Raw genomic sequence first — 24038 nt, forward strand, 5'->3', positions numbered from 1 at the left:
TCGTAGTAAGAGGTAGAATGGTTAACCCAACAAACAGTTCACTGAAAGACATGACGCAGCAATCTACAACTGTTTATTGTTGGAGGTCAAGGTGGTATAAAGTATGTATATAGATATATGTGTTGAAAATAATGCTGCATCAGTAATACTGATTCAAAACTGGACATTTGACCTTTGACCCTTCGTCGTCATGGCGGTTAGTGACAGTGATGCTAATGAGTGTGGTGTCAATATCATCTTACAATTGACCATCTGCATTGGGACTAATTACAACATCACGTCACATTATGACCACTCTCTTATTGTACGCTGTGGGATTAGACATATGTGTCTCCAAGTATACATACCATTCAAAACAATTGGGGGACATTCCATTTGCGAGCATACCACCAGCCAGTGCCAATTCATATGAGAAAAGGGAATATGCATCGGTATAGCTGGTCTCGTGCCCCTATTACTAATACTACTCGTACAGATGAAACATTTCCAAAAGGAATGGAATAAATTGTCACATTTTTCTTTGACTTCTCTTCATCATTTCCCCCATGGCTTCATCGTCTGGCTTCATCATTTCCCCCATGGCTTCATCGTCTGGCTTCATCATTTCCCCCATGGCTTCATCGTCTGGCTTCATCATTTCCCCCATGGCTTCATCGTCTGACTTCATCATTTCCCCCATGGCTTCATCGTCTGGCTTCATCATTTGCATTGTATCAATCTTGTAAATACAATATCCCCTACGTTTTTCAATGGTATATAATGGACGTAATTTCAAAGCAATAGCCATCAGTTAAAGATTTGCTCACAGGAGAGGTAAATCGACATCTTTGATCATAAAGTATCCAAACTGTTACGATACATGCTCTGGACTTATTGACAACTTTTGCTTAGAATCGAGTTCAAATAACAATAATCTCAAAATACCGGTCACGTTATTTTAGGCTCATATGTAAGAACTAGTTTGTGAGTTGTAGTTATTAATACACGCATTGATCCTTTTGCGGAAAGTAGACGTTTTTATCGATCATTTTTGTTCGGTTATGAAGGGGGTCGGTGGTATTTTCTTTCTGTTTCTTTCTGTTTTGATTTCATTCGATACTTTTTTCGGGGTAGGTGGGGAAAGTGTTCTTATTTTTAAATGTATTTCAATGAACAGGTACATCAGACAACCGCGTTGTTTTCTTTACGAAGCTCCGGCAACCAACACATTCAATGTATTTATCATAACAGATTAGAGTTTTACACTGGTCATCTGCGGATGGTACAAAATGCACCTACTCTTTCAGACATAGGTCTACACATATTCACTCACGTTCATACACGTGACCATTGGCACGCGGTGTCGACCCTAACGTCGACCCAACGTTCAAAGGGTCGCTATCACAACTCCGCCACCGCGCCACAACATAGCGGCGGCCCGGCCTCAATCATTAAAACACGGCGTAAGACGTTCTTCGAGGGAGGAAGGATTTGTACTGTATCTGTCGGCGACGTAGTTCCTCCTTGAGCGCCATGTCCTCCACCACAGCGCCACAACAAAGCGGCGCCCCAGCTTAAAAAACTAAAACACTGTGTAAGACGTTCTTCGAGGGAGGAAGGATTTGTACTGTATCTGTCGGCGACGTAGTTCCTCCTTGAGTGCCATGTACTCCTCCACAGTATACTGTTTCTTCGGCTTCTGAAACAGAACCACTTTTATACTTCAGTGGTTAGTGTTTAACGCCGCATGCAGCAATATATATGCTCTTTGTAACTAGACGAAATCAGTCCATTAAGTGAAGTGATGTAGTATGCTCATCGCGTGCTGTGCGCTAAAACACCACATGAAACACGTGACCTCGTCTGACCACACACACCACCATATTTGGTTCACCTGTACCTTACCCGTGAAGGTCCCGGGGTAGAATAGGCCTTCAGCAACCCATGCTTGCCATAAAAGGCGACTCAGCTTGTCGTAAGAGGCGACTAACAGAATCGGGTGGTCAGACTCGCTGACTTGGTTGACACATGTCATCGGTTTCCAATTGCGCAGATCGATGCTCATGTTGTTGATCACTGGATTGTCTGGTCCAGACTCGATTATTTACAGACCACCGCCATATAGCTGTAATATTGCTGAGTGCGGCGTAAAACTAAACTCACTCACTCACTCACTCACCTGTACCTATTATTCTGATAGAATTTGATTGATGGATGGTTAACGGCATACTGCAATATTCCAGCTATATGGCAGCGGGCTGTAAATAATCTAGTAGTCACCAGTCAATCCAGTGATCAACATCATGAGCATTCATATACGCAGTTGGGATACGATGACATGTGTCAGCCAAGTCACCCAACCTGACCACCCGATCTCGTCATGTAGCTGGAATGTTGCTGAGTGCGGTGTAAAGCTAAACTCACTCACTCACTCACTCACTGGGTTTCTCCAGTTCGGTAATCTGAGACACCTTAATACAATTTGCAATCCAAGAGAATATCTGTCATTGTTCGGGTCCCCTTGAACAGAATAAACCCATGCATCTTTGTCTAAAATTTAAGAATCAGCCAGCCAAATGCCATCACTTTAAATGATCCTGAAGACGGCTTGAAGTTCAGTTCGCGATAAGGTGCGGTGGAGTAGCCTAGTGGTTAAAGCGTTCGCTCGTCACGCCATGGACCGGTTTCAGTTCTCTATTTCTGGTGTCCACGGCCGTGACAATCTGAAATATTCCTAAACGTACCTTAAAACCGACTCACTCAAGCACTCGGTTCACGATATTAACGGACATCGTCAACACGTCGCCACGTCGCCTAAGATTTCGACGAAAATTATATACCAGGTTCCGGTCTACAGACGTCTAAAATAACCAACAATCGAGTACCAACAACTGAACAACCGGGTACGTAACATGCGTCATAAAACCGAAAGTATTCCCAGTAAAAACGCTCGATATATTGAGATGTTCCCGCACACGCAAGAAGTATTCCTTCTTCCAAGTGTTCCTTGCATGCAGCGATTTTAACTGCCACCACCATATTCAGTTGATATGGAACACAGGTTGACAGACAGATTGTATGAAAAAAAGGTTTATCAAAATAACACCGCGTTGGAATGCTACTTCAAATTTTGAGTCTTCTTTTTTTAGAACAATTAAGTAAAGGAACGTATCGTAAACATGCTCTGAGTATATCTTATTAGTTTTTCGGATATTTTGTACTAAAAAGAGCATTAAATTCGTGATGGAAGGGATGGTAGTGGTCATGTCAGTGTTATGTCATCACGTCTTCGCTCCATATGCATGTCAGCTGCTGGCTGAGGAATTACCGTGACATATGAGTTCCACGAACTTGCTTTTCTAAAAATATAATACTCACTGGCAACCTCTACAAAATGTAGACAAAGCTTATAACCAGCATGCATTTTATTTTAGATTGTTGTTTTGTAGTGGGTTTGTTTTGTTTGTTTCTTTGTGCTTGATATTTTTCATTTTCTAGGGTTATTAAAGTTCATGATGATCCTTTGCCCTTTTCACAATCCACATACTTTCAATGCAAATTGTCTCTAATGCATATACTCTCTGTGTAAGTAGTCTCCGAGGAGCTCTGGAATCCAGTGGAAAAGAGGCGATGACAGATTTACAAGATTTAGAGCCATGTCACCATTTGATAGTGCTGACGCATAATGTTCTTCAGTTTACACAGGCGATGGGGTAGCCTCGTGGTTAAAGTGTTCGCTCATCAAACCGAACACTTGTGTTCGAGTCCCCAACAAGGGGCAGTGGAGTGGCCTAGTTGTTAAGGCGTTCGCTTGTCACATCACATCGAGGATGCAGATTCAATTTCCACATGGGCGCAATATGTGAAACCCAATCCTGGCGTCTTGCGCCGTGATATTACTGGAATATGCTAAAAGCGGCCTAAAACTCACGCTCGATTCCCCACATGGGTACAATGTTATAATCCCACTTCTGATTTCCCACGCCGAGACATTGCTGGAATAAAAGCAATTCTGACTTGACATTTAGTTCTTAAGCCAGTGGGTTTAATTAATTTGTTGCTAATACTTCGTTCTTTCGTCAGTGCACAGTACCAGTTTGATGTTTTACTTTATGGTTCAAGGACATCCGTAAGTCGTGATTGGCACGTAACACCACATAAACTAACGTAAAACCCACGTTAGGAGGAAATGTGATTCGGTATATGAATTATGTCTGAAGAGGAACGCCTCAAGACTGAATAGTGAGACATGTGAAAATAGCGATTTCTTTTAAACCGGTTAGCTAAATTTTAGCAATATCACGGCAAGGAACAACTGGAATGGGCGTCTACCCTACCATCCCAATGTTAAGAAGCTAATGTAGGAGCTAATAGCAAAAAAACAGGGTTCCATCATCCCCGGAAGAGGAAATGCCTGAGAATGGAGGACATATCAGCAGAAATCCAGGAACCAGATATAAGTGAGATTTTGCCTAGATACAATTTAATGTCTTGATACTTATCGTCATGTGGTATCCCTCCATTAGTAATGATTACCGCTTCAGTTAATGACAACACAGCTCTGCCCATGTCTCTTCACACTATTCCGACAGATGATCCTGAGGTTCTGATTATGATAATGAATATGCATGCCTCCCATAGTGAGTGAGTGAATTGACATTTTAGCAAGTTTCCGGCAATATCACGCAAAGGGACACGAGAAGTGGGCGTCACACATTGTATTCATGTGGAGAAACGAACCTGGACCTGATGTCCACTTTATCCACGAGGCTACAACAGAGAGAGGTCGCCATGGTCCAGTCCGGATCTCATCCCACAAATACACACATATGCGAAGATTGGTATATTGGCCCGCCGTTATATTAATCCAATATTGCTAAACTTTGCTTCTGTCAGTCGTGCTTGCTTTAAAACTCTGATATTCGTTTAATGGGAGTTACGTCACAACGCGGAGGTACTTCCCTGATCCTGATACGTCAACGCCAAGGAACGCTACCCGGGATTCGAACCACCCACGACGTTCTGTACAGCAAACTGCAGCAACGTCGACGACTTCGTTCTCCTCCTTAGGCTGTTGAGATTCTCTCATGATCTTTAACATATCTTTTATACAATTACCTCTCATCTAGAGTGTAATATAAATAAGAAAACGACCTGAATATCAGTTACAGATACTCGTATATTACCGAGAGTGCATTCTGAAGCAAATGGTTCTTATGTCACATTAAATCCAAGACTTAACGACTGACTCGAGGTCATCACGATAGCTTTCAGACATCATAATTTTTCATTTTTTTGTTGTTGTTCTTGTTTTAGGATTGAGTGGTCATTTGATAATTCTTTTGTAACTACTCCATAGGTTAGTGGGTCGCAGCGACGGATAACGTGACTGTTTCAAGAAAGCAAGGCATCTAAAATGTCAGTGTTATTATGAACATATTTCTTTCGCAGGCAGCCCGTGAATTTGGATAAATGTACAACATTGCCGCCGATAGAATAATATCGAAAGTTTTTACACTTGAAATGTCAACATTTTGGAATAGTGAGGCCAAACCATGGACTAAACGGTCGAGTACCAAAAGAGAGTTCGTACTGGAGAATACTTCTTTCATATGACGACGTGTTTTTCTGCTTGTGCTAGCCCAGACTTAACCTGGTTTTATAGTTCCACTCAGATACCATGCCGCAGTTAAGCATGAATACCCAAACCAGAGCGTTAATGCCGCGCGCCAGGCACGGACCAACAAGTACCACATTTCAACGACTTTTGGTCGTTCATCCTGGCGATGATCGAACCCGCTACTTTCCGCTCTCCGATCAGATGCCCTCACCACAGCACCACGGAGGCGGTCCGAACAGTTAGAGTGTGATATCTGAGATGTAACATATACTCGGATATACCTTTGATCGAAAAGGCTTGTTTCGATTAATGAAGAATGAGATGAGTGAGTAACGTTTGACGCCGCTTTTAGCTTTTTTACAGAATTATCATGCCAGAGGATACCAAAGATGGGTTTGAACCAGGGTCTCCGGCGTGACGATCGAACGCTTTAACCACTTGGCTACGTCACCGAGCCTCTGTTTTAGGTATACGTACTAGTGCTGCCTCAATGCGTCACTGTACCACTACATACTATCAGTCATTACTTCATCCTGGGCTCCAGACTAGATTATTTACAGACCGCCGTCATAGCTGGAATATTGCTGAGTGCGGCGTAAAACTAAACTCACTCACTCACTTCATCCTGGCGTCAGTCACACTTGACCGACTAATGTAATATCACACAGCCTATCTCGACCAAGAGTACAGGTTTATTTTTCACATCATACTTGAGTTTGCCTCCTGAAATATAGGGGGTGTTGAAGTAGTTTTGTCTGTTTCGAGTTCGCTCGAATCTGAAAGATCGGGTGTTGTGGACACGCCAATGGTATTTAGCACAAAAGAATAGAGATTTATACACTGGAGAATGTATGACGATCCACCAGAGACCTGGGCCTAGATTTTCGATGTTCTCTTAGAGCTAAGATAATCGGAAGTGCCATACCGTAACATCAACTTACGAATATCTTAGCTCTAAGAGAGCTTTGAAAATGCCGAAACTGGGCAACATTCTAAGACTACTTCAGTCTGTTCAACGAAATTCAGGTTACGTCTAGATGGAATCATAGCCTACCTTTTCTAAGAATCGGCGTCGAGAATTCCGACCAGTGTTAGAATGGACGGACTTTCGGAGTTTTTTGTTGGACTCTGTTCAAACAAAGAATAGAGAATCACTGAAAAAACACAAAAGAGCAATTGGTGTTGAATGAGCGAGTTTAGGATTACGCCGCACCCCAAGATTCTAGCTATATAGCAGTGGTCTGTGAATAATTCAATCTGGACCACATAATTCAGTGACCAACAACATGAGCATCGATCTGTGTATGTGGGTTATGATGACGTGCTAACCAAGTCAGCGAACCTGACCACCTGATCCAATTAGTCGCCTTTTATGACAAGCCTGGATTTCTGAAGATCAGTTCTCTTCACGGGTTTAATTGTGTTGAACACTATTGGGTGTAAATTTGCGTGATGATGTTAAATCAATCGAGCATGAATAGAGCCTTGGGTTCCTAATTGTTCTACTACACTTATACAAGCGCACAAGACCATATCCAGTGTTTCACATCCCTATTTTATTAGCATATTCGGTAGTAGTGACGTCAGCGTAGCTCTTATCGTTATGGTCGCTTTGATTTACTAGCATAACGCCTCTTCCTTATTACAAAATGGTCCAAGAGATGTATAATTGCAGTCCCGTCAAAACGAGCTACTGATATTTTTATTTTAAGTCAAAAGGATTTTGAAATAAATATTTGCCGTGAGAGTTTAATTTTACGCTGCTTTTAACTACATTCCAGCAACATAACGGCGAAGGCCGATACAAATGGGAAAGTTTGGTGTAATGCTGGACAGCTGGGCCTATGTGGGGAAGCCAACTCGGGGTTTCGCGCGTGGCGATGGAAAACCAGGCTACCCGCCGCCTCCCCGACAAGGACATGGAGCCCATGCGATACAATGCAGGTATAAAGGAGACGGCACGGTACACTTGCACCCTTCGATCGAACGGGATTCAAGGTCAGTTATTAGGCCCGTTCCATTGACACGACACAAACTTAGCCATCGAACCAAAACCGAGGATATCCAAGGGAAATAACTCGTATTGGTGTACATTGTCTCAATTTGGAACGCCGAGCACAACAAGGACTTTGTTGAAGGACATTATGAGCCGTACTACATACTTGAAACATATTGTGGACTGCCAAGAAGGACGCTACTATGTTTTGATGACTAACGTTGGTTGTTTCATGAGCGTAAGTTCTGTAAGCGACATAACTTCCGTTGACGATAAAGAGATCGTGACGTCACTTCCGCAACTAAAGATCGGTAGTGCATGAGATCAGGATATACTACTGGAGTGAAATAGTAATATAATATCACTCTAAATAACCAACAATGGATGCTGGTGATGTTATCGATCGTTGGATTCGTACAGAGATAACACTATTTTCACACGCTGTGGTATGGAAAAGCCATTAATATTTAGCATAGAAGAAAAGAGACTAATTTGATACACTGGAGAATTTACGATGTTCGAAAGAGATCGATAAACCAAGAGAAGCTATATGAAAAGTGAATACTGCCCACAGTAGGAATATTTGAGAGAATTAATACATGCAAAACACACCTGGATTAGGGTCCACTTCAGAAACTAGGTCATATATCCGGGTACTGACAAAAGAAACACAATGCGCATGCGTTAAGTTCGTGCAGAACGCCCATGCAAAGAATGGCGTTTTCTGGGGTGGTTGCTGATGTGATTACTGAAGCCACGTTACATCGGGTACACATTAGCAGACAATCATGCAATAAAAAGCAGTAAATGTATGACAGATACAAGAAACATCACAGTACAAAAACAAGAATACAATACAATCCGTTATCAAACCACAAAGCAAAGTACAATACAGACATATTGCTTATGATCAGTGTCATGGCAACACCTTCACGTTACCTTGACATCGGGGAACCTGCAGTAGTTGAGTACGCCCTGTTCCTCAAATCAGCGTCTGACTCTGCATCGTCGTCGTCACAGCGGTAAGTATAGAAGGCGACGCTCCGGGTCGTATCCCTCATCCTCATGTGAACCTTGTTGCCAGGTCTTGGTTTCCGCTCATCCTGCTGTGTGAGTGAGTGTTATCGTTACATGTTTGAGTGACGTTTATCATTTGAAATGGCGGGACTCTGGAGACGTAGCGAAACATGAGCCTCATTTTTCTATTCACACAGTAACCTACTTTTCAGATGGTGCGAATTTTCTCGTTTGAAAGTGAAAATAAACAGCAGAAACAACCCTGGGTACACTGAATTCCATTTCCTCATTTCAACAGAAAATGATAGTTACGAATGAATTTTAAGTTTAAACTTTAATAAAACCGTATTTTTGTATTTTATGTCGAGGTTTTGGCAGCATACCCTAAATTATGAAGCCACAGTATGCTCTTGTTTGGTCTACTTTGCACTTATTCAGTGTAGTTATGCAACGCACAATTTCCGTACCAGACCGCCAAAATTTCCTAGCAGCAGAGCCTCGTTTTGAGATTCTACGATTTCCAGGTTTCCGTTTGTCAGGGATCGTACGACGTGTTTGCAGGGTTCAGTGTACACGTATCAAATCATACAGATTAATATTTATGTATCCAGTTAAATGAATTAATCTAAACATTCTGGACTGGACTAAGTTGCGCAACAGGGCGAACCCAGTAATTAGGAAACGAGACTGTTCTGTAATCAGTGTGGGAGGTGGCATGGGAGGTGGCATGGATGAATTGGTGTGGGTGGGTTTGTGAGGGGTGTGGTTGTCTGTGAATTGTGATGGGTGTGGTTGTCTGTGGATGATGTAATGGGTGGATAGGTGTGAGTGATGTAATGGTTGCTGTGGTTGGGTACTGTCGGTTGCAGTTACAAAATGGATGGGCTGGTGTGGGTAGGTAATGTACGGGTGCTTCTTTTACACCATAAACTGTGTATCTGACATGTTTTATAACTTCTGACATGTATTGTGATTTTATCTTTTATTTCGCATGATGCTTAGTGCGACATTGTCTTTTTCCAAATATATTACTAAAATACACCATACTGAGAGTTGAACGAATTTGACAGAAAGTCCTTTCGCTGGTGGAGGTGTGGAGAACATCCCACTCATACACAGGGCCTGTTACAGCCCGCACTAAGTTATTCATTTGTCAGCTCTTTACAAATCTGTCTCGACAATTACCAGCGAGGGATGAAATAATTCGGTTTTTCATCACCCCCGCTTCGAGATATGTGACAATACGGCACAGTTGAGTCACGGTGCCACATAGGCAAACCCGGATGGTTAACAGGACGCGGTGAAATTAATATGTTTTTTTACATATCCTTTCATTGAAATACTTCATAATATAATTCAATTTATGAAGAATAATATATTCTTAAAATTACAACTTGTGCGGAACGCCAGTTCCGCTACATATTGATTTTCAAGTCACTCTGAATCATGTAAAGCTAAGTGCTCAAGGATGTTGTATGTGCATGTAATCGTTCCAATGGTTATCTAATGCCCTTGACTTGTCATACTAGAACTAGGCGAGTCTTGGACCCTGTGGGATATTTGCTAAGCAGTGAGCAGTATGTTTCGGGTCATACTGACTGGTACATTAAGCTGTTTCGTTGTTCTAGTGTTTTCTAAGGAGATAATATCTATTCATTTTTGTTTGGTACTTATTGTTTTTTGTTTGCTTGGGGTGGGGGTTGGGGGTTGTTGGTTTTGTTTGTTTGTTGTTGTTTTTTCTTTTGATTTCTTTTTTCTTTCTTTCTGTTTGTTTGTTTGTTTGTTTGGGGGTTTTGAGGGCGGGTGGGCGGTGGGGGTTGATAAGAAACGAATTCATGAACACCATCAAGTGAATAGGTGAATAGGTCTAGTAAAATGTCGCGCCATATCCTTACGTTAAATACTTGTTTCTACACATTTCTACACACATTAATGAGAGAGTAGAGTGAATGACATGAGCAGCTGCAGTATGGCGGAAAGAAGAAGTCAAGGCATGGCAATCCACCGCAAATAAAACTGCTCAAAAATAAGACGAGCAACTGACTCCATGTGTACATAGTTTCAAAACATATTTTTAAAAGAAGACAGAGTTAGCCATTAGTGACCTATCCAATATGGCCATTCGACGGCCATATTGTATTTAGAATTGTTTGGTCCATTGTCAGTTATTCCTTATATAAGGTGATAAGGCTTCAAGAGGTGAAGAAGTGGTTTAGTTATCCGACAGCCTACGATCGGCAAATGTTGATTTGAACGCTACGTTTTTCTACCATTGTTGTACAAATGGCGGAGATATATAAAAGCTGTTTCACTAGACCATATGTCCACGGATAGTAATGCTAATGTAAATAAAGTAAATGTACATAAATCCTTTATATACAAGGGAATGGCTCAGGAAGCACGAACCATTCTCTTGCACAGTATGTTCATGGTGTTAATCATGAGCAACGCAGGCATTATCAACTTCGTGCCAGACCTTTTAGCAGCCCTAGAAGACCCAATATCATCGTTGCACGGCATGTTCCACCTAGTAGAGAAACTGGAATTACGGTACTAATCAGCTGATCATCCTGGACATATGGCCATCGTGATCTACTGATGATGCCATTGAACAGAATGTCTGTGTTAATGAATATGTAGTAAATACGCTATCAATATCGGTGTGGTAAAACAAGTCCAATCCCATGGATAGCAACTTCTTCGTTATTTGCCCATTCGTCACGTGGATAATTAATCAGGGTACAGTACAGTATATTTATATCAATATTATTATTATTATTTATTATATATATTAATGTACAGGAAGTCAGGTAGGTAAATAAGTATATACAAACACAAGCTAAAAAGGAGGCATAATTAAATATCTACAAACAATGAGGTGAGATGAAAGAGAGGACAACATAGGGTATGTTTTCACAATAAGGACAAGGGTGTGTTTAGAGAGCAGACTGGTTTGAGAGTCTAAGGTTTCATGGTGATGCACCAGCCGCTAGGGGGGGTGCAGGGGGTAATCTACGTTGCCACTGGTACGTTGTGAAAAAAATAAACCAAGACGTTGTTATCCATAAAGGTTTAACAAAATGTCGATGCTGTCTGACTAAGCCTCTGCTTGGTGAATGAAAATACTAATATGTTGCAACGCCTATGTGCTGCTGGACTGCTCAAGTCAGGCTGCAGAAAACATATGTGTAATACAAATTATGAGACTAGCGCTTAATCCGGTCAGACAATAGGTCCGATTATCCGTTCTTTTACAATCAAACCCATGGACCACTCCACCACTTGTTGTACTACAATATTTCATTTTTACTCAAATAATTTGATATGCAAATATGCCCTGTGAACTTAACAATAGTTGTTGGTAAAGTGTATTTTACAGTTCTAAGTCGGAGTCTTGAAATTTCGGTGGTACTTTTCTATTCCACAGTATCTTATTCTGCGCAGTTTCGATCCAGTGAGATGGGTATAAAAGAGCCAGTAAAATCGTTTGTTTTTTCACTTTCATCAGGATTAAGAGGGCTTAATGAAAGGCCATGACAATATTTTACTGCCGTGCCACTAACCAGATATACATATTTTACACACAAAAAAAGACAAACATAGATCTGTCCTCTTTTGTTGAAAACCAGGATCTCGGATTTGGGGCTGACAAACCAGGAATCACACGTAATCATGAAGTCAAAACCGAAATCACTGGATTATGTCACAAATAAGTGAGGCAATGTGTACAAGAAATATGGATCCTTACAGGCCCAATTAAACAAAGACTAAAGAACAATCATATTTCAACATACCAACACCCCTTGATATCTGTGCAGCTTGACCGCTCTCTTCACGCCTGCTGACCTCGTCTCCGGGTCGTCCAAGCTGCTGTGCCAAGCCTGTATCCTCTCCTCCAACCGAGTTAATGCCACGTCTCCGATCGACAACGCCGTTTCGTCCCCACTGTCGGCGTCCTCCGCCAACATCGGCGACAACGTCTGCCCACTGCCCGTGGATTCTCTCCCCTTGATTTCATTGACCTGAAACAAGGTAGAATCCTGGAGCAGATCCTCCGGGTCGTCATCAGCAGTCTGATACGTTATCTTAGGAGGAAACTGAGCATTCTGGAAGGCCGGAGTTGGGGTTTTCCCTGATTCCGTTATGAAAGGATTATGTGTTAAGGCCATCTCCGTGCTTTCATAATCCTTTTGTGTATTTGATTTCGATTTGCCAACTTCAGGCAAAGCGCGAGCGCCAAACGTAAACTTTGACTGAGATGTGACCCCGAACTTTGACCCCCCGAACTGTTTGGGTCTCTGTGTACGTCTTTTCTTCTCTTTCTCTCTCATTCTGATCATGTAAAAGACACTGCCTGGCCCGAACAGGTTGACAAGTGGTCCTTTCTGAAGACTGGCCACCTTCCAGCCTGGCTCGTTCGGTTTCTCCGAGGTAGCTGTCTGCTCTGTTTGGTTGTCCCTCTTCTCCTTCTCGTCCAGTGTGTAGAGGAAGTAGCGGAAAAGAGGAAGCTTCTCCTCGCTCAGCCTGGAGAAGTGGAGGCTCAACTTGGTGTGGACGATATTCTTCATCATCTTGATTGCGTTCGGGTTTCTCCGTTCTATCAGGCGGTCATAGTTCCGCTGGTCAAGTTGGTACACTTCCGCTTCCTGGGTACAGATGACACTTTCAGCATACGTCGAGAGACCCAGTGCCATCTCTAAGTCACCTGTCAGGGGCAACGAAAGTTTGGTTTAACAAACTCACGTGTTATAACACGTTACTGTCGTCATCAAGAACATCAAGAACTGGGTAGCCACCTAAAAGCAGATCTAAAATATTGAAAAACGTTGTTGACATTAATTTCTTCAATATTCACAATAACATGTAAACATACAAAACAAGTTTTGTTTTTGTTAAAAATAGCACAAAACGTACGAGTACGACGCTTATCTTGTGGTTTTACGCACCTATGACGTCAACAGCACCCATGAGGCATAGTTCAAGATGGCGGATCGCCGTCTTTTTGCCATCTTGTTGCGGCTGTTTCCGTTTCTGATAAGTCACTTTTTTGTCAACCGCCTTACTTTTCTCGAGGTTCATCTCCCTGCAAAATACAAGTATCTCGAACATGAGCAGCCCAAAGTAGTAAAAGAATAATCCGCATTATATAGATGTCAGAGGAATCATATATCAAAAGCAGGAAAAAGGGAACAGTGCTGCGTAAAATTAAACTCATTCAAGTGGAATGTGTTGGTGAGTGGATGAGTGGTTCTACGACATATTGATTTATGTTTCAGGATAGTAACTAAGCCAGCTTCATTCACCGCTCCCGAAACACACATTTCCTATTCGGCTCAACCCCCTTTATTCCTGAATCGATAAAAGTTCGATTGGTTGGTTTGATGTTTAACACCGCACTTAGCAACATTCCGCCTATTCGGGCTACCTGTAGATAATCGTGTATCTCGACCAGACAATCCAGTGGTCAGCAGCATAATCATCGATTTACATCACTGGGATACGGTGACATGTGTCAACCAAGTCCGTGAAATGACCACCCCGATCCGGTTACTCTGTTCTTGAATCGTCCACACCATATCGTTTTGTCTCCTTTTACGTACGCTTCTTCTCCCAACCTCTCAGTTGTCCCACCAGCAGCATCACGTGAAAACCTAGGTGTGACACGTCCCAATGCGGCCTTTTGTCCCGCCATTTTCGAAGTGAGACCATCCTTTGCTGGATATTGATTTAGACTGATGTCGCCTTAAGGTTTAATTTCATTAAAATGGTACATGAGAGTTGCCCAGCACTGAGGTCTGATAGTCATGACTTCCAAATTGCAAATCAAACAGATGACGTTCATGAGATTGACTTTATTTTCATCATAAAAAAAAACAATCCGCGCTGGCATTTTAATCGACAGCGGTGACAAGCACCCGAGACAAAGCGAAGGTGACATCGTTGAAGCATCATCCTCGACGGTCTTTATAATCGATGCTCATGATGAAGATCAGTGGATTGTCTGGTCTAGGCTCGATTAATTACAGACCTCTGCAAAATAGCAGGAACATTGCTGCAATAAATCGAGTTCTTTGCAGAAATCGTAAAGATGACCCCGGTAAGTGTTATATGTCTACCCCAAGCGCACACTCCTGCTGTACTGGCATAACATATTTATTAGGTTAAGAAATGAGTGAGTATTGTGCGACACAGTTTCCAAATTTTGCTTGCCAGTCGGCCTGAAAGTTACAAGCACCCCAAAACCATTCAGTCGCCCAAAATTTAAATGTAAAAACTAAGCAAAAGGTTACAAAAAAGCAATATACCGTGATTTATCAGGACATAAGTTTGCATGAGTTTAAAAGGTTTTACGACTTAACAAGGATGGTATGTTAAAAAAAAACTCCATGAAAATTCACCAGCCAGTCGGGACAGTGACTTTGAAGATCTGCTGGCCCGTTTGGATTTTTACTAGCCACAGAGTAGCTGGCCAGTAGCTATTTCGCACACTGACTGTGTGAGTACGCTACTGAATGAGACTTGTGAATGAGAGTATAAGTAGGTCAATGGGAGCGTGGGTACGTGAGTGAAAATGTTAGAAAGTGGTGAGTGGTAAATATATTTGAAGGTACATTTGGACACAAATACATCGACCCGCCACCTTTACACACTTGTGTTCGTTGCTGTCTGTGTTCTCACCTCCGGAGTAGTTCTCTGGCCTTTTCCCTCTCAAGCGCTGCGATGTCACCCTTGGGAAACAGGGTGGGGTATTGGACAGGGTGGAGACTCGGATCCACCACGATCTTCACCTGCCCGCTGAAACAAACAAACTTACGTCATGTCGTGAAAGTAATTTACACTTATCAGAGGGGTACACAAAGTGCGCAGTCTAGACTACCAGTTGTCCGACTTCCATTTTGTTGTGCCTGGCTCTGAGAATTTGTACTTTACTAAGAAAGTGAAATCCCAAACATGATATATGTTGTATCACTGCGATATTTCTAGGTCTGATCCACACACGAAATATGACATGGAGTCCAAATAGGATCTATTTAACGTTAACTCACCTAATTATAAAATGAAGACCGTCTACAGCAGTATCCTGCTTGATGACTGTATCTTCAAACTTAAGACTCCTCTTGACCAGACTCATAGCGACCATCCTCTTGTAGCGAGGGTTCCAGCCGGAGAATAGTGGGTAGTCGTCCACAAACCCATACTTCTTCTCGAACTCTTGCGCCTGTGAAGATGGGTAGATAAGGTGGAGGAGTGAATTTAGTTTTACGCCGCTTTTAGCAATATTAGCGCAATATCACGGGACACCAGAAAAGGCTTCATGTGGGAAATCGAACCCGAGTCTTCAACGTGACGAACGAACGACGAACCACTAGGCTACCCCACTTCTGTCATTTCTGCACCACAAAGGTTACAGTTTATAAAGACCACACAGATTCTTCAATAATGGAGATTACGAAAAGAATGAAGGAGTACTGTTTTGTACCGCTTCTAGCAACATTTCAACTTTCAAAAAAGTGGGTTTTACACAACATACTTTAGTTGCTTAGTCGGAAATTCGTTGTGCTAAGTGCTTAGGGATCTAATGGTGTGGGTTCGAGTCCCAGATTCCCCCTGACTACAACTTGTCAACACCACATGCATCTAGGATTTCCACACACCTACCTGGTATGCGTGCAGTGATCTGTTGTACAGGTCTCTGTTCACCATCAACAGATCTGTCGTCTCGTCGGCGATGATGGTGGCGTTGCGGACACTGTCGGCCCTGATGAGAGCCAGTTCGCCGAAACTCTTACCAGCCGCTGTAACAAGATCAGATAAGACTTACCAACACGTTATCTTCCAAGGCCGGCAAGTGAGTGAGTTTAGCTTTCCACCACACCTTCATCAATATTCCAATCAAATAGCGGCAATGTGTAAGTAATCGAGGCTGGACCAGACAATCAAATGATCAACAGCATGAGTAACGACCTACGCAACTGGAGTATGATGACATGTTTCAATCAAGTCAGCGAGTCTGACCACCCGATCCTCTTACAACTAACATGGATTACTGAGGATCATTCTAACCCGGATCTTCACGGACCAGTGAGTACAGGAATCGCGGTTGATACTCTAACCGCACGATGGCTAATACTGTCATGCGTCGTCGCATATAATGATCGATTATGAGAAAAACAATTATTTAACGTGTCAGAAATTAGCAGCACCAGATGGCAACATTTATCTATCTGGCTCACGACTCCGTGTAATATGATAGTCACGTGAACTAATGAAACTAGTGAAGTTTCTAAGTAACCTGAATTAGCCATAAAAGATATGGATGATCACAGGACGTGCGAAAGATCACAAGGATAGATCCTCTTAATCTGGAGTGGGAGAAATTTCACCATATCACGTGACTGTCACGTGAGAAAACAAGCAATGTTAGGCTAGGGGCAGTGGTAACCCAGTTTCCTGGCTCGGCTAGGAGACGCAACTCTGCAGAACCAATGGGCCACCTGCGTTGGACCCACAAGTAGGTCACGGCACTTTGCACTTCCGGCGTCAAAGAAAGTTTCATACTTTGCCCAAATGGTTTCATGGTTGTCAGTTGACAGTAAGGAACCGACAATCCCTGGAGGAACGGCAATTTCGGATCTAATCATTCCCAAATTAGCCAGCTATAGCGACTGTCAACAGCTGTGACCGCCAAGCATGGTTTTTACACTTGGTCCGGTCTAGTAAAGTCCTGTTTGGCGGTCGCAAAATTGGGAATATATGCTTGTCATCGGAAATCTGGTACCGGAAGTAAGCTGGGTCCCCTTCTCGCTTATCGCAAGCTGGCACGCGCAAAGGGAGGAGGGAACCAGCTTAGTACCGGAAGTAGCTCAACGCGAACCCTAGAGGTTCTATCCCCTTCTTGTCTGTGGACTTACGTATCTTGGCCATGTAGGTTCCATATTTAGACCTGTCCAGAGACTTGAACCCCTCGGAGGCAATAACATTAGCCTCTTCATCTAACTGTTTCTGTTTGATGGACTCGAAGTCGTCTTCGACGAGGTTGGTGTTGATATGGACGCTGACAGTGCCGGTGAGAATGATGTAGAACCTTAGAAAGGACAAGAGTCAAAAAGTGTTTGTGCATGAACGTCTTGTGGAGAATACTGTTTAATTGGCATTACAGGCATTGATGAATACATTATATACATGCATAGTTGTTATCAACCATTATATATCGTTTGTTGTTAACCCCTCATGTATACCATGTTGGTGGTGGCGGCGTGCGTGTTGTTGTTGTTGTTGTTGTTGTGAATGTTATTAATCTGTACTGTCTTGCACTACTGCCATACAACATACAGAAGGACTTTATTAACGGAAACCTTTACACAGACTGACGGTTTTCGTAGAGTGACGATGAGGTCAAATGTGCAATGATATAAAAGAATAATTTTCTTATGCGCTGTAATAAATGTATTGACATAAACATCATAAACATTATGTAGTTTATTTACAAGCATGGCGGCTAGGCGTAAAATTACATTTGAATTTTGGTTACTAAGTAATTTCACAAGATTCTGTATGTTAACTTTACATAATAATATTGTAGTATACACCAACCAAATCAGAATGAACAGGGCATTGTAATAGTACATGGTACTCATCTTCAGCCATATTGACGCAGTCGATGCAGATGGCAGAACTGGTGTCATCATCTCTGGATCGTATATATATTTGTATATTCACCTTACTAGTGTTATTCACTTTACTAGTTTTATTCAGTTTACTAGTTATATCGAGGGTAATATTTCAAAATATGTATAATACCTCAATACACGTCATGTCTTCGTACTTTTATATCATCTAAGTACTGAAACAAATGTTGTGAAAAACTCACTTATCTCCCTTGTCGCCTTGTCTGATGATCACGTGATCACGATGACATGTTGAAAATTCACAGTTTTTCACAATATCCAGTAGTATTTCTGAAAGAAAATGCCAGTTTGCAGTCAAATGTTTCTAAATGCTGAATAGTCACTTTTAATGTTCAGATCAATCTCACCTTTCTGTTGGACACAAGGTGAACAAATCTATTAAACAGATTATCATTTTATGGATGATAACTTCTTATCGCATAGAGAGACGTTTCGATGTAGGTAGGTCCTTATGTTGTTATCAAGCCAAAAAGCTGTTTCTTTTTTGAGTCACCAACTTCTACAATATCGATCAAACGTCATCACCACACTACGGGGCACATTTCACAGCACTGTAGAAATCACTTGTAATTATTCTATTGAGTTATACCAAGCCATAACACCTAAATACTACACCTTTACACATTCTACGGATGATGTGTGTTTGTTTTGTAAGGGGGCATAGTCCCATGGTACGTAGATGTTATCTAAGCGGCACATCTTTGAAGAAAATTTGTCTTTTCTTGGCAGCTAAAATCGCTTACAGTTATTTCTTATAATTACCCCTTTTGAGAGATGTAAAGCTTGTCCGAAGTTGAATATTGATAGTAATAGTTTGGAAAAAGTGTGTACATGTGTCTTAAATAATGACAAAACTGACAATTTAAACAAAACAGTGGTATTCGGATTCGCACTCCTTATTCCTAGTCACATAACAGATAACACTATCCATCCCACCACTATCCACTATCCACGTACCTGTCTTCAGCTCCTTGAACAGTTCTGCCTTCTTCCTGAACCAGGGTAGGATGGTGTCTATCTCACTGTCGCCCCTCTCTGTGGGGGGCTTGTTGATGATGTGCAGCACGCGTTCGTACACATGCGCCATGATGCCCCAGGAACTGCCACCGCGGCTGCCTGAAACGTCGCCAGCAAGTCAGTGAGGGTGACGGAATGTTATTTCAGTATTTATTATCATGGTCTAGGAGGAAGGTGGTGCAGGTTTTAGAAAGGTACCACTTTAGTGAATGCCACAAGGACCGACATGATGCTTACCAACCTTGAACGGTCATTGGGACAGTGGTTAACGCTAAAGACCCGCGTTCGACTCCTCATGTGGGTACAACGTGTGAACACAATTTCTGGTATTCCCCGTCGTAATATTTCTGAAATATTGCTAAAAGCGGCGTAAAACTATACTCACTACATACGTAGAATCCGAACCAGGGCGACTTCAATCATACTGCTTGACAAGTATTAGAGCCACGACCTGACAAATGACCCCAATTTGCATACATGGGAACGCCCTCCAGAACATTCTTTTTGCAACAAGAGGGAAACAGGTTGAGGTCTAAATATTGAAAAGTTCAATTTCTACGTGCGAATCGTATACTAGTATATCATACTACTGGACACATGTTAAACAGAAGCGGCATTGAGTTCACGTAAGTGTTTAATCCCCGATCTACCTCATGTACCTGAAGCAACCAAGAATATAGTCCCTTTGGCTCAAAAGCGGACCGATGAATTGCAATGTAAACCGAAAACGAATAAGCATAACATACTCAATGAAACGTTGATCTTAATCAAAACATCTTGAGGTTTTTGCAGAATTTTTGTCCTAATAATAAAAAAAATTGTTTAATAAACTGTCGTTGAAATATTCTGCAAAAACCTGGTAATTCTGCAAAAAAAATGGTATGATGGTCTGATTATCATCAGCGTTTCATTGAGTATGTTATGTGTATTAGTATTCGAGCTAGACTGCAATTCATTGCTCCGCTTTTGAGCCAAACGGATTATATCGTCTACATCCCTCTCCCGCCTACCTGTCATAAACGCGTTTACTGGGTAGGCTCAACTAATACGGGTCAGTCATAGGTTTCTGTCACTTTTCGGGCAAAGCTGTGATTGTTTATCGTTTTCTGATGCCTTTTAGCAGAAATATCACATAAGATTATGGAAAGTGTTGTTTATTTTGACCACTGAAATCCACCCTAGTGGTCAAGGAGTGTCACATTATCGAACATGATAAAATAGATTACGGAGATGTGTGCAACACTTGAGACAACTTCTATTTAGTTATGTTTCCACATTATGCTAATTAGCTAAAGGACTGTAGTTGTTTGTCATGGAAGCTTATAACCTAAACCCTCGTATCACCATTTCATTCAGGAGTGACGTGTTAGCATGTTGTTGTCATTCACTAAAACTTGTACCGTGAATCTAAAATGACTAGGGGAGGCAACTCTTCTAAGCGCCCCGTACATGTAGTCACAATAGTGTATCTCATCCGAATGCTGTTCCCTGATTTGGAAGCGTGAGAGTCGCGCAAAGTTGTTATATTCCAGAAATACACAACGCTATCGATCTGTTATCTATAAGTAAAAGTGTGACATGGCGACAATGCGATAATGTCCCTGCCAGGATTCCATTATTTTCACCACTACCTTGATGTGTTCCGAAGTCATACATACAAACGAAATTTCACACTTTTTTCAATGTCCTAGTGGGTTAGTTTTTAGTGCTTCTATGTTTTTCATCTTTCATAGCGATTCGAGAGCGATTAACAGTAATAGATTGTAAAGTCTACAATGAACCCATCAAAACACCGCACAAGGAATCAACACATTCCTGGCATCATAATAATGTGTGTACGTGATAATGAGAGAAACTGGCCATCGATCGAGAACCGACTGGCGTTTTATGATCAACGTGCACGGTCGTTAGACAAAGCAAATCGATATTCCCCTACATCTATCAAGCTACCCGTTGTTCATTTATAGCCAGACCCTCACCCATGGGACTACTCGACTAACCAAGATATGAGTTTTGTAGCCTTAACCGTAATACTAATTTGAAACTGTATTAATTACGACGGTAGATTACGCCAGTAAATACGACATCGCGGGTAATGTGTAATCCGGCTGTCTGTTCGTAGCTGGACATCAATGCTCCCAGGAAAACCATTATAAAGTCATTGTTATGTTTCTGTGCCTAACTGAATAACCGTATCCCATTACGTCAACGTGCCACATCCGGGTAGCGCCAGTTAGAGATGTATCGATGTAATTGTGCGGAAAGGTAAACCTTATATTTTCAAACCTACGCATTTGTTTCTAAATATTTCTTATATGGGTCCTGGATTAGGACTGATTGTCAATATTAGTAAGAATTACCCAGATATTTTAAACATCACCCCGCTTCCCCTTCTTGACCCGCCCATGAACAGATTGAGTAATTTCCCCGCCAAAGACAGTTCATCTCCATAATTTCGCTTAATCATGAAAACATTCCTTCAGTTATATTTGATCAATTTTTTTTTTATTTTTTTTTTTAATTTTCAAATAACCAGTAGCTTTCTGGCTTACACCCTGCTGCAACGTGAACGAGTGAGTTTAGTTCTACGATTCACTCAGCACTATTCCAGCTATATGGCGACGGTCTGTAAATAATGAGGTTTGGACCAGTGATCAGCAACATGAGCATCGATCTACGCAATTGGGATACGATTATATGTGTGAACCAAGTCAGCGAGCATGACCACCTGATCCCACTGGTCGCTGTTTACGTTACTGAAGATCAATATTAACCCGGATCTTCACGAGGTAAAGCTGTAACGAAGACAGTCTGACATTATCTTACCGTTTGTAATGTGGTGCAATGTTTCATTGACAAGATGTATTCTAATTGGGGGTACATATTATAGATATTTATACTTTTAGCATTCCTAAAGCGGTGACCGTCCAGCTGGTTGGACGATCTACCAAATCCATTGGGAGATATTGGTTAATACCGCAACTTAACTTCAACCCCACTCAATGAGTAAATGAGTGAGTTGGGTGAGACACTGCTCTGAACAGAATAAATAAACAGTCACGTCGTGGCCACAATGGTTGTTGTTGATGCATGAAGGAAGTAGAGCTAGGTTGCCACTTGTGAACGTTGCTCGGTCAGGCATGTCTTATGGTTCACCATGTAGTCAAAGCATGTTTGTCCGTCTCACCATACGTATCTGTGTTTGGGTGGTGAGTGGTCCATACCAGAGGAAGGTATTCATGATGGCAGGTATTAATGATGACAATCGTAATGATGACAGGCATTAATGATGACATCCTCATGCTAGGATTCGGTAGGCTCCATGTCAGGTGATCATGAAAACAATGTGAGAAAGTACGCCGGGCCGTTAGACTATCTCGCAAAGGACGTGGAAGGAGACAGATTCACTTGATTCTCCCAAGAGGAAGGTGTGTGTGCGCGTGTGTAAGTGCGTGCGTGTGTGCGTTTACAGCAGAGGGTAGTGCGAAAGGGCGAGTGATTTGGACGGTTGACGGTGTGTGGGTTTGGACGACTGATACCTGTAAAGCAGGCTTCTACATTTACAAACCGATGGTGATCTGTACAGTTGAGGTAAGCAGGTGATGCATGTTCCACTACACTATCGGACTCTCCCCAGAGGCTGGTCTAGAGAGTGGAGGGCGAGGGGAGATGGTCGAGTGATATGCACCAATACTCATCCGGACTCTCTCTGGGGGTGGAGACGGTTGTGGGGCGGTGTGGGGTTGGGCGATAAGGCTGATAGGTGCCAGTATTATATCTGACTCTCCCTAGAGAGTTGGATGACTATTAAGTTCTTGATGGTGATATGTGTTAGTACTCTGCCGAGCCCTCGCCCTCGTGGAGATCTTTACAGTGGTAGGCGAGTGGGGTTGGGAGAGTGATACGTGCCTGTGTTCCTCCTGACTCGGTTTGGGCGAGTGATATAGTCTACAGGTTTCTTCCAAATGGAGAATCTGGACAGTGGAGGTTGAGTGGTTTGGGCGAGTGATATGTACCAGTACTCACCTGGACTCTCCCTTGAGGAAGGGTTGGTTTCCCGAGAAGCAGGCGCGGGAGCTTTTCGAAACGGGTTTGACTCCCTCGACGGAAGACTGGTATCCTGAGAGCCCACCCTGGACTGGGGCGAAAGACTCTGAGGTTGTGCCATGGCAGATGACGGAGATGTGTCTTTATCGTGAGTTCGCGACATGGTCTATGTTAGAGGTACAGTGCATATGATGCCTGGTCGATGATTCTCAGAGGAATAAAGAACAAATTCCCACGTTAATACAGAATTCGTCTCACATGAGTAAAGAATTGATACAGACCTGACACAGAACTGATTCCAATATGAACATAGTAATTCTCACATGAACGTAGAACAGGTCAGTCCATATACACAGAGCGTACTTTCATATGAAATGAAAATTCACAATAGAGCTGATATCTGAATTTCAATAGCTGTAACTTGGTCAAAAAATGTCCCACAACACAAAAAGTTCCAAATTCCAAAGAAATGTTTTCAAATTTCAACAGATGCAAAGGCGTTTGTCAACCCAGGTAAAATGGATGGTCTTGCATAATTTACAACACATTCTAGTTTCATCCAGTCATATACTCCCACATTCATGGCGCTGTAACCGCGTTCTCCTCCTCATCTTCATCACACACATGACAACCAAGGTGGGGACAATCCAGCATATTCCAAACACATGTCACC

At 42.2% G+C, this 24038-nt stretch overlaps 1 protein-coding gene across 1 annotated transcript; it reads right to left on the reverse strand.

Moving 5' to 3' along the window:
* Positions 1-1454: 1454 nt before the first annotated feature.
* LOC137261813 (uncharacterized) lies at positions 1455-23528 on the reverse strand. The gene is made up of 13 exons (XM_067799598.1): positions 23345-23528; positions 19259-19417; positions 18484-18571; positions 17525-17697; positions 16272-16408; positions 15659-15831; positions 15291-15407; positions 13559-13695; positions 12407-13317; positions 8535-8698; positions 8208-8251; positions 6654-6727; positions 1455-1678 (listed from the first exon to the last, which is right to left on the reverse strand). The coding sequence occupies exons 1-13, from the start codon at positions 23526-23528 to the stop codon at positions 1562-1564; spliced, it is 2478 nt and encodes an 825-aa protein (XP_067655699.1). The 3' UTR covers positions 1455-1561.
* Positions 23529-24038: the final 510 nt, after the last annotated feature.

Source organism: Haliotis asinina, chromosome 14 (assembly GCF_037392515.1).
Source record: "Haliotis asinina isolate JCU_RB_2024 chromosome 14, JCU_Hal_asi_v2, whole genome shotgun sequence".
In the NCBI taxonomy this organism is placed as follows: Eukaryota; Metazoa; Mollusca; class Gastropoda; order Lepetellida; family Haliotidae; genus Haliotis; species Haliotis asinina.

What these genes read in the sequence shown, in the direction of transcription:
- LOC137261813 (XM_067799598.1), bottom strand. Translation starts at nt 23,528, where the DNA reads ATGTCGCGAACTCACGATAAAGACACATCTCCGTCATCTGCCATGGCA. An exon ending in GTTCAAGGAGCTGAAGACAG is followed by an intron (nt 18,572 to 19,258) that starts GTACGTGGATAG and finishes ATTTTCTTTCAG; the next exon opens with AAATACTACTGGATATTGTG. An exon ending in GCCAGAGAACTACTCCGGAG is followed by an intron (nt 13,696 to 15,290) that starts GTGAGAACACAG and finishes TGTATTTTGCAG; the next exon opens with GGAGATGAACCTCGAGAAAA.